The sequence below is a fragment of the Fukomys damarensis genome, unplaced genomic scaffold (assembly GCF_012274545.1).
Source record: "Fukomys damarensis isolate Sample0158 unplaced genomic scaffold, DMR_v1.0_HiC HiC_scaffold_30, whole genome shotgun sequence".
NCBI classification, from domain to species: domain Eukaryota; kingdom Metazoa; phylum Chordata; class Mammalia; order Rodentia; family Bathyergidae; genus Fukomys; species Fukomys damarensis.
The window spans coordinates 54,339,093-54,350,998 of record NW_022900942.1 but is presented as its reverse complement, the minus strand read 5'-3'; the positions used below and the strand labels follow the sequence as shown (position 1 = coordinate 54,350,998).

The window sequence follows — 11,906 nt, the reverse complement described above, 5'->3', positions numbered from 1 at the left end:
ACATAAACAATTTGACAAAAGTTAGCAAGATAGTTTCCTCTCCTTTTTGTTCTTTGTTAGGAAAACTCATATATATTGGGAAAGTCTGACCTCAGTGTGGGTCACGGAGTACATAAAACCATGACCTCTGTGCCTCTGTGAGTTATGTGTACACTGTGGTCGCCAGGCCTGGTCCTGTACCATTTTGCTGAAGTTTCCCCTTCGGTGGAACTCTAACAGGGCAGGCCTGTTACAGTCAGCAGAAACAATTTATTCCGGCTTAAGCAGAATGACAATGTAAGGTAAGTTAGGAATTTTACCCAAGTTCACGGAGTTAAAGGATGTGATTTTTCTATCATCACCAGTAGGTACAATTCCTGAATCACTTGATCTTTTTTTTTTTTTCTATAAGGAGAAAACCTGAAATGATTCTGGTCCTCACTGTACGTGATTACCATACTACTTGTTTCAGCAGTGAACGATGCAAGAAGAAATAACATACTTTTGTACTGTTGTTCTCATTGAAACTCCAGTACTCCGGTTTTCTGTAACATTCAAATAAGCTCCAGCAGAGAAGAAAAAGCTCAAACCAGTCACCAGATCCAAAATTAGCATTTTATTCAGAACGCCGGGGTCAGAGGTGTATCGTTTATATTCTGGTACACAATACAGAGGCAAAGCTGTTGTCAGAATTCTCTCCACTTTAAAAGCTTTTTTTTTTTTTTTTTTTTTTTTTTTTTTTTTTTTTTTTAAAAACACAGTAGTGTCACCAGTGTCAGGCCACCCCTTTCTTTTCCTTTCCTTTTTTTGTTTTTTGGTACAAATTATGTAAAACATTTGTGCTAAGAACTTTTCTCCCTCCCCCAAACAAAAAGAAAATTAAAATTAAAAAAAATTTAAAAATTAAAAATTGAGTATTCTAACTACAGCTCAACCATTGAATCAAATGTCACTTTGTTTTGTAAATACTTTTATCCATAACGAAAGATATAAACATGCAAAAAACCTGAATCCATAGTCCAAATAATACATACACATGTTCTGAAGTTTCTGCACTTCTCCATAGACTATGCCAATAAAACATTATGTACACATACCATTTTTACAGTGAAGTGAAAAAAATACAGTAAATAAAAAAGTGTTCATGGATTAAGACCAAATGTGTCTAACATTCTAGTTTATGAAAAAATTCAATTTTGCTACAAATTGGTGATATGAAAACTCCCTTTATTTGCAACCAGCTGCGTAAGTTTTAAGATTTTAGTGAAAAAAAAAAAAAAGCTAAAGTCTAAAACTAGAAGTAATGTACATTTTCCAATCTCATGGTCTCATCCCCCAAGATAATAAAATCGCTCCATGAGTTCTTTTTCGTTTCTTTGTTTAATTCTGTATTTTAACAAAAGCAAATGCAATGTAACAAAAGCGTGTTGAAGCATATCATGGTTTAACTTACTGCTCCCACCACAAAATATTTTGTCTTTTACTTATCGTTTCAGAAATCAGTACCATTAAAGCCTTAAACATAAAACTAATTCCAATCTGAAAAAGGTACAAAAAGGCACATAAAATCCCAGTGCTTCTGTACTGTAAAATTCAAGTGTAACTGAGCTCAGTGTTTTTCCAAACAGCATTGGATCACTGATATTCCCTCTGAGCCCGAATTGGTTTGCAGCCTATGCCAAAGCCTCCAGCAAGCACTGTGCTAGTAGACTACAAAGTTAAAGCCTAGCTTCTGTATGCTTTTTGGGAATATCAGTCGAAATTGTTTGTACTTGTCCCAAAACCAAGTTCACCCTGAAGTTCAGTCATCACCTCCACCATACATGTCAGCGAGTTTCTTGAACCTTGGCCCCCAGTCGTTCAGGTAATCATAGTCCTGCTCGCCACCACTACTTGAGGAATTAAGGGAGCTCAAGGACCCGGCCGTGGAGCCACTTCCTTCATAGTCGAAGACTAAGAGGGAGTCATATGGCGGAGCTGTGGGGTCATTGTCAGCAGCTTTAAGGCCCTGCAATTTGGTCAAAGACAAAGAAAGAAAGGATTAAGAGAGGGTTACAATTTGCACAACCACAAGTAGATCCTAGGGATATCATGGAATCAAGCGTCTGTTAGTAAACTTCCATTTGCAAGACCGCAACAGTTTCAACACATAGAAATTGGGGTTACCGCTGTTTGAAAGTTACGAGAAAAACCAACATGCCTTTCCTCTGCAAAAAAATAATCCCAAGGAATCTAGCTCAGGGTGGCCAGGTCATAAAACGGGAGTGGGTTACTTAGAGAACATGTGCCTGACAGACAGACGAAATGAGGAGCCAACTGACTGAAGTCAATTAGAGAGGATCTTAACATAATATATATAGCAGGACTGCCAGACTTAAAAATACATATCTCAATGAAATACAAACTACACATCTCAATGAAATGAAATTATACCACGGTAATTACTAAAAAAAGCAATTCATTCACTCAAGCAATAAACCTGGAACAACTACTACTCTTGCCAGGGTGTGTGATGAAGGCACTGTGTAGCGGTCCACTGGGCAAGACTAGTGTTGAATGTGTAATGTAGTGGTGGTTACATGAACTAATACAGAGGCTGATGAAATCATGTGATACATGGGTTCTAAGCAGAGCTAAGATCAGGAGATTCTGAAGAAGAACCTGTGGACGGCAAAGAGACGGGGCCTGCCGAGTGGATTCACTTCCGTACCAGCTCACAACCGAGTCCAACAGGCATCCCTTTAGCATGCAGCAAAGGATGAATTCAAACTACCGTGAAGAGCTAGAAATGCTTGGAGGAAGTAGCATTGTATTTGACCTTATTTTGAAGGCTATAAAAGGAAAACAAAGACAGGCCAGATGTAATTACTACATAAGGAAAGCTACTTACTAAATCATTTATGTATTAATGAAACAATATATGGAATTAATCGATGAACTGTGAACTGGTATTTATATACATATGTAGTCTAGTAACCTTGCAGTTCATATACATGCTAAAATAATCATGAATCAATTTCTGTACAGAATATAAATGTTGAGGAGGAGAGGGCTCGTGGTAATTTAAAAGAGCATGTACAGTTATTGTCTTAAAAATTTTAAAAATAGTAAATACTTACTATCTATATTTTTTACCTCTTACAAACAGATGCTTTAAAATATATAAGTAATCTGCAGTAATAGGTAATTATGTACTATACATTTTGGGGGCTTTCTGAGACAGGGTCTCACTATGTAGTTGAGACTGACTTGGAACTCACTGTGTAGCCCAGGAGGCTGGTGTCAAACTCACAGCGATCCTCCTGCCTCAGCCTCCTGATACAAAACTTTTAAGGAGTTAATATCAGGTCTTTTTTGGACTTTTCTCTACTATTTTCTCAATTCCATTCCAGTAGTCCAAGATGTACCAACATTGTTCTGCAAGCAACCATTCTCTTTGTGCAACTTTGCCTTTCAAATGTTGCTGGGCTTATTTGTGGTGGTCTCACTTATCCAAGAGGTACAGACAGTCTTCCTTGAGAAATCAGCCCTTCCAATCTACATGCATTTTATGAGACTATATTACTGCATGTGCATTTTGGAAATGAGCACATGTTCATCTGTTCTATCACGTTTACAGAGGAGAAGTAAAGAAACAGGGCATGCAAATTAAGGTCAGAGTAAGAATGTTATATGCAGCGCTTAAGAGACCAGATCTTAGTCAACACCTAAGCTATGCACAGTATTAGGTATGGGACTTCAGCATTCTCTCATCTGCCACTGTGATAAAAAATGGGATTATTATAAGACCAAATAGGGGAAAGGATTCAACATCTCACCACAATGTTTGATACACGGACAGCTCAGAGTATCAGTTATTAACAAATGATTTCAGTATAAAGAAAATCTTCCTGCTTTGAAATTTGAAAAAATAAAAAAGTGAATACATATTAAGAAATAAAATGTCAACTGTTAAGACTTTAAAAAAAGGAAAAAAGCACAGTCCTACCAGTTTTCCCTTCTCCAGTGTCTCTACACACAGTTCTAACCACCTAATTAAGCACCCCCTTTCCACGTCAGGTGACGCTATTTACATTTCAGACAAGGCTGTGTTCAGTAAAATCAAGCAAGTCTTCAGCAAAACTACTTCAATATATACAACAAATCATTTCAGATAAGATTTTTCCTTAATCGTAATTTTAGAATAAGTTATAAGGCAGTTCTGAGGCTGTGTCGCGCCACAACCTACAATTTCTCAGTATTCATAACTCCCTTTTGTGGTTAAGTGTGTTGCTATGCTTAGCGACCCGCTATCCTTTTTCCGTAGGGGTTTCAGACGCCCTCGCCACCACAAATGCCTCTCTGGAGTCAGTTTGCTCCCTCCGCCCCAGCGTCAGGCCTGGCTATGGGAACAGTGAAATGTGAGCCCAGCAGGGAACAGTCACTTTAAGACTCTCACGTCTTTCCCCGGCTCAGCCCCTTCTCTGCCAGGAGAGTGGCTGCCCCAGATGGGGATTTTACTTCCATCTGGACCTGGCCATGTAGGAGACATGCAGATCAGAAATTGAGCCGCTAACTGACTGCAGCTGACATGTAACTTGAATAAGAAGTAAACTTCTGCTTCTGTAAGCAAGCACTACTTGGGGGTTACTAGTTAGTGTAGCCTTAGCTAGCAAAAGCCAAAGAATACACTTTCGTTCATTCTGTTTGCATTTATTTATGGCACACTGACTGAGCAGCTATGATTGTCCCTTACTGCACTTAGGGGCAAAGTCGTGGCTTTAATAATGTAGACCTGGCAGGGGAGTTTATATTTGCACATTAGCATGCACCCCTTTCCATTTTCCTGCAGACTCTAGCAATTGCAAATGTAAGTAGTTAAGTGATTCCTTTTGTTCAGCACTGTCCTACTTGGGTCCACACAAGAACTGGACTCAAGTCGAATCTGAAGGAAAATGAAGAAGAATCAGGGGAAATTCCTGAGAAGGCAAATCGATCCCTAACGCTCTGTGTTCAAGTTACAAACTTCATCGCAATTCAATTTTTAGCTGAAAATTATACACAGAACATTGCCCAATCCTTACAGGGTGAGCAACAAATTGGAAATATTGGAAAGGTGAAGACTAACATTAGCTCTAAACAATCAGTGGGAGCTGGCTGTGGCGGCACTGGGCTAGAATCTCAGAACTCTGAGAGGCTGAGGCAGAGGATGGCAAGTCTGAAACCAGCCTGGGCAACTCAGCAACTTAGTGAGATTCCGTCACAAACAAAGAAACAGAAAATGTCAACAGCAGGGAGTCAAGTGTGATTGGATTTAGTGGAGGGGAAGTAACAACCTACAGTTTGGTTAACTGTGTCCGGAGAGTAAACTCTAGAAGTCATCTGGTTGTCACTGGTGAGTTAAAGGACCCAGGACCCTTTGACAGCCACCTAATTCGTCTTCTTAAAATAAATACAACACTGGAGATACTCTACTCCCATTTCCACTGTTTACCCTTAAACATATTCTTTGTCCTGGTAATTTTTTTTTAACTAAAAATGAAAACCTTCTGCATTGTTTTTTTGATAATGTTGTTAGTTCTTGAATCTCTATTTTCGTTCTTTATCTTCTAAAATAAAAAGAGGTTAAGGCCATAGAATGCATTGACTAGAGACCACTGTGCTATGCTAGAACACGGCATATTTTCTTGGTGCTTAATGTTTATGAAAAGGGCAAAACCACTGAACTTTTCAAGAATTCTTAGGCAAGCATCTTTCTAGGCAGGAGGTTAAATACTTCCACTTGGATAGCACTGATTCTGACCTGAGAATAAAACAGGATTCTTCAGAATTCTTGGTGATATTTTTGTGATTCTAAAATGATCCCGGTCAAGTCCCTAGAAACTGACAATGTCAAATGCAGTCAAGGGGGATGGCAGAGTAAATATGGGGGCCACGGGACCTTCTGCTACTCCCCAGTGAGGTCCATCACTCTTGGGTGTGGACACTTTTCACAAACTGACTGCATGCTCTGCTCTTGGTGTGACTCAACTTCGCCAAGTATACTCATCTCACCTTTCCTGGAGAGGTAGATCTTGAACTCCAGATAAATTTATCCAGACACTGTCTCTGTAGTTCGAGGCTCCTCCGCAGAGTGAAAGAGCTGTGGTGGAATTCTTGCAGAGCTGGTATTTATAGACCTCTGATCTTATGCTTTACAGATAGAGACATGCTTTTATGAGGATTATAAAAACCCACAGTCTTCACCGAGGAACACATGAAGGATACAAAAAGATCTACTGACCCTCCTGCATTCCGTCTTCCGTAGTTTTAGTGCCACTGCAGGTCCTCATTATAACCTGCCTGAGCCAGGGCAAAACCGCGCCATTTGTCTCCAGTACTATTCTGCTTCTTTCCTGCAAACTCTTATGGGTTCCTCATTCAGATGTTGACGCCATACCCTCTGGTCAAAAACGGAATGCTTTCCAAGACAAAAACCAATGTTTCCCAAAAAGGGGAGCACAGGTTCCCAGGGGCTTGTGAAGTGGTTTTAACTGGGGCATAGTTTAAAAATAATTCCCTTTACTTAAGAGACTTGTTTAAAATTGCTTAAAATTTTAAGTAAATAGAAGATACACGCAGAGATAGGTAAAACTATTAGGCTTTTCTCAAATGATGCGTAGGCAGCCTACAGGGTAAGATCAAACCTCTTCACATGGCTGTTCAGTGATCCTCATCAGTTCATCTACTTCTGTATTGACTACTGGAAAACCCTCCAACCAAAAGAGAATTTTACAACTTTCTCCTAAATCCGAAAATGTCACATTCTTGTGTACCACCTTGCTATTTGCAAATTTCTTTCTAATTGAAAGATGATTCATTCTGTTTGAAATGTTCCTTTTCATCGTTCTTATCTGATTAATATCCATCATCCATCCATCCCTCCATCCACTCATTAAAAATGTTACTTCTGCTGCATGGATTCTTTTTCCCCCAACCACGACTGGGAGTCATTCCTATGATAACTCTGATCTCTCAGTTTACGGTCGCACTTGGATTAGACTGTGACATATTTTCGGGCACAGGCGGTTTTGTTCCCAGATCTTTCTTCTCAACACTGCCCGATGTCTGGCAGCCATTCTTCAAGGGAACTTTCCAGTGCTGACTTGGGGTTAAGTTTTTGCTTCTCGGCATCTAGTCTATGTTCACACCTACTCTCTTCAGAAGAAGCCAGGACTAGGCTTAATATATATGTGATATAAAAGTATATCATGTTTACATTACAATGGCATTCAATTCTATGACTTGTTAAGGCCATTATCCTGCTTTGGGAGAATTTCATTTTTTGGAAGATTATAAATGTTTTATTTAAAAATTAGAGGATAGTAGGAAGTCTTTAATTCCTAGATGATAATTTACTTTAATAATCAGTAATATGACACTACTAATAATTAAGAGACCTTATCAGGTAATAGGTACTATACCAAATATTTGACATAAAAGACCTCATTAAGTTATTGCTGCAATCTTAAAAAAAGGCTCGATTACTACTGTCATTTTACAAATAAGAAAGTAGGAAATCCAAGAAATGAAACCCAAGGATCTTGACCTTGAACAAGGTAACAGATATTAGGTGAGGTTGATTTGAATTCAAATAAACACCCAACTCCTTTAAGAATGGAATAATTTAAAGACAAATTGCGTATAATTAATAGGAGAAAGGCAAACATTTTGAACTTTACTAGTTTGAGGCAAATTATTCTAGAAGAACCTTACATACACCTTTTAAATGGTGTAGATCAAAAGTCAGCCCTTTAAATGAAGAATGTACTTGGTTTTTATTCTTCAGAGATAAGCAAATACACAGGATTAGTAAAGTTGTTGGAGGTATCCTGATATTTACTCTCAGCTGAGATTAAAGCAATTTGCTTCAACTTCTCCCCCTCTGAAGGTCATGTTTGAAAACTCCAAATAGAATGAAATTTTGCAACTGAAATTCAAAAGCATGTGACTTGTTTTACTCTACCTACCTGACTGGAAATAAGTTATCATTTTGTGATTCAAAGCAACATCCACTCACTATTTAAATAAACAAACCAGAAAGTGTTCTCATGTGCTTTCCTACTCTGTACATCCATAAAAGCACTCCAATTATAATCACCACTATATTATCTTTCCTTTGGAACATTCAGTACTCTGCTAAATCAAATAAGACCTGGGGATAAATAAATCTGGGTGCATTTTCAATGCTTTTACAAAATATGCTTGGGTTCTTTGTAGGTGCCTTTAATTGTGTAAAAACTTTACCTGCATTTATCTTTTTCTGTCAAGTTAATGACAGAAACTGAACAAGTCGTAATGGGCTCCCCCATGGAAGAGTGACAGAGTGCTTTGGAGAGTTATGACAGTTTTCATCTCTCTGAATTCACAGAGACATCGCAGGTGGGAGAGGAATGCTACTGATGGCACCTAACCCATACTCTGGTGGCCAATCCTTCCTGGCTCAGGACAAGCTTCACAAGGAAACTAACTTTTATTTAGCAAAGGGAGACAGTCAGTTTGAGACAGCTCTCTGCCTCAAACAGCTCAGAGTCAGAAGCTGAGAATGTGAACAGCAAGCAGATTGTCTATTGCAGCCCTACAAGATGAAGGCTGGGGAAGAAGCTGAAAGGAAGCCGCAAAGCCAAGTGAGAATTGGACACCGCAGGCCTCCTGTGCTTAGCTAATACTGTACGGCCGCTCCTTAACTTAGGATGGGGCAACCTCCTGATAAACCCATTGTAAGCTGAAAGTATCCCAAGTCACAAATTCATTGAATACACTAAGTGGCTGAATATTGTAGCCTAGTGACACAGTGCAACCTACATAATTGGCTGTTTTCTCTGTAACTGCATGCTACGGCTCTTGCTACCAGCATGCAAGAGTATGGTACTGCATGCGGCTATCTTGGGAAAGGAACCAAGCTCAAACTTTAAAGGATACCTTCTACTGCATACTGTCAATTTTTGCATCATTGTAAGTTTAAAAGCTGTAAGTAAGACCATGACAAGTCTAGGATCTTCTGCACAAAACTTGTGCTGGTAGCAAAGTATGGAACACACAAAAAGAGAAGCTAAGTCTAATTTACTTTTTAGCCACACATTACTGGTTCGATTATGTTGTATACAGAGGACACTCAATAGTGATTTGCTGAATCGATGATCCTAAGCCAAGCTCAAAATGAGTCATTTTTAAAAACATGCACACAACCCTCTAATTAAAAACTGAATATGATCTAGAAGTTAATTTGCAGTCAATCGTTTGGAAGAAAGTATGTCATACAGCCAATCACATAGGTTTGTTCTGAACATTTCTAACCTATATCTAACCTAACCACTGTTTCCAGAGAAAGGAAATTTCAAATGGTAAATTCTACTCTGCATCTCATTCCTGTGGTATTCGAAAGGCTGGGTAACTGAACGTTATTAACTAGATGCTTTTTTGCTCTTTTTTATCTACTGAAGAAAAAGCAGTCACTGCAAAATAAATCAATGCACACACATAGATACACACCCAGAAAGCACACACTCAAAACAAAAACACAGAAAAACCAATATCCTTGTTTGCTTAATGTAATCAGTACTCGCAGAATGAAAGGCTCCAGACTTGGTCTCTGCTGAATCTAAATCAAGTGCAAATTTGGTGGTACCCATCAAAGCTTTATGGCCTACACACCTGCTACAGCACTTAAATCTCTGCCATCAACAAACTCTTGGCAATATACTGGGTGCTCAGGATATAAAAACATGAACAAGAAATAGTCCTTGCCCTGGAGAGAACTCACATGTTCCTAGAAACACTGACAACTACACCCCAGTTGATGAGGGTTATGGCAGAGGAGGTGTCCTCAGAGGTGTCAAAGAGCGCTTCCCACAGAAGGGGATGTGTGTGCAAGTCCTCCAGCTAAGGGCGAGTGAGTCCTGCAGATCAAGACAGTATGGGCTTTGCAAAAGTTACTGCCTGTTTTAAAAGGGAGATGATTTGGGGCAACTGCAAATAGCTTGTTAGGGTTACAGCAGAAGAAGGGAGTGTAGGAAAGGAGAACAGAGGCAGGAATAAGATTATGAACAGCCTTATACATTGTTGAGTGCTTGATTTTTATCACCAAGAAGAATATCAGAGATGAGATTCAAGCCTATGGAATACAGACACTGTAGGGGAAGGCAGAGGCATCCAGTAAGTATTTGCTGAATTATACTCAATTGTACAGTTCCTATAGTCATTAGATCTGCTATATCTTGAAACCAAAGAACTACAGAATAAGCCAACAACAATTTCTTATAATGGTGAACACCAAATCAGAATTAAAATCATCAAGTACTCTTACATACACTAAAAAAATCTAGTGCTATACATAAATACCTTAAATAAAGAGACAGGAAAGTCACGGCACATTTTTGTAGGAAAAAAAACAGAATCATTGGCATTCTGTTGTTTTTTTATGTGCTATCTGTTTTTAATTGATGTTTGCTACAAATTAACCTATTATCTGCTTGACAAAAGTGAATACGTATGTTCACAAAGTAACCTATCGTTTAGTAATAGACAGTAATGGATAGTTAGAAAGGTAGATAAATACACCCATTTGTTTTAAAACATTTTCTACACACTAGGAGTGTATCTCAAAACCCAAGGTAGACTGATGACATTTGCATATTTTACAACTATTTCAAGGAAGCCCAGAAAAGAGAGGTTTATCAGTACCTGACCGCAGGTCATATTAAACAGGTGTATCCCATTTGGGTAATGCACTGGGACCAATTCTGACCACGGAGAGACTGAGGACATGGCCAGAGAACACAACTCCTACTAAATGCTCACAGTCAGTATGTGGTACTGCCTTACACTAACAATAAAAATTCAGAAAGAGAATTACAGTGAAACCACAGCCATTATAAAAAGCAGTATAAATCATGATATGTAGCAGAACTCTTTGTCAGTAATGAAATAAAAGGATGCCATAATAGTTTTTTTGACAGTGAAAATCATATCTGTTATATTCAACAGAGAATTAGTTCTCTTACAGATGCTCTTAAAACTCCTCAACTAGGCAAGTATTTAAATCACTTACATAATATTTAGTTTAGCTAATCTTTCAACTAATCTCCTTTGATGGAGTCCTTGGGTAGGCACTGAATTCTCCCCATATGTGAAATTTAAAAGATACAGCATGAGAGGAAAAATAAAAGAAATTATTATTGTTACATTTATTTATCAGCGCTAATAAATGAAATCAGATTGCATTATAATATTGTTAGTCTACTTATTACTTGTCCAGGAGGAAAAATCCCTCTTGTAGAAAGTGTGACTAATACTGATAATATATGGTGAATGCCACTTTACAAATGCAGAAATTAACTGACTGATCTCTTTTGAGTTGATCAAAGCAATTAAATATGTTCTGTAACTGAAGGTGTATTTACCTTCAACATGAGGATGCACTTAAGGAAAGAAGTTCATTTTAATGAACTGCAATAGCTGTATTTCAAGTACCTTGTGGGCCCCACAGACTCTAAATTTCAACACAAAATAAATGTTTTCTAAAGAAAGCGAGCTTCTCTGTGTACCTCATTAATGAAGTCCCCGATGTCCCCAGGGTGTGGGGCTGCAGATCGAACTGGATACTGCGGCTCAGCGTGAATGGGTCTCTCATCCAGCCGCCGGATTCCTACGGGCTTGATTGCGTCAGGTTCCACAGTATCAGGCTGCTGGAGCTGGCTCAAGTCATAGTCCTACAAAAGACACAATCGAAAATTCATGGTTGATGGGCACGAAGAAGGGAAATTACAACCTTTGTTTTTAAACACATACTTAGCATGCACAGAAATGAGTGAAATTTAACATAATGGAAAAGTTGCCACTAGGAGTTTTTCATGTTATGATTAAATATTTCTTTCACACAGCTCTGTCTTCTGTGTTTTCCATTTCTA

General features: G+C 38.6%; 1 protein-coding gene across 1 annotated transcript in view; it reads right to left on the bottom strand.

Moving 5' to 3' along the window:
* Positions 1-690: 690 nt before the first annotated feature.
* The window catches only part of Cdh2 (cadherin 2), a 180,061-nt gene continuing 168,845 nt past the window's right edge, over positions 691-11,906 (bottom strand). The window contains exons 14-15 of the mRNA XM_010643995.2: positions 11,544-11,708; positions 691-1,987 (exon numbers count right to left, since the gene is read on the bottom strand). Of these exons, the coding sequence (XP_010642297.1) occupies positions 1,781-1,987; positions 11,544-11,708 (372 nt within the window). The 3' untranslated portion in view covers positions 691-1,780. The remainder of the gene's footprint in view (positions 1,988-11,543; positions 11,709-11,906) is intronic.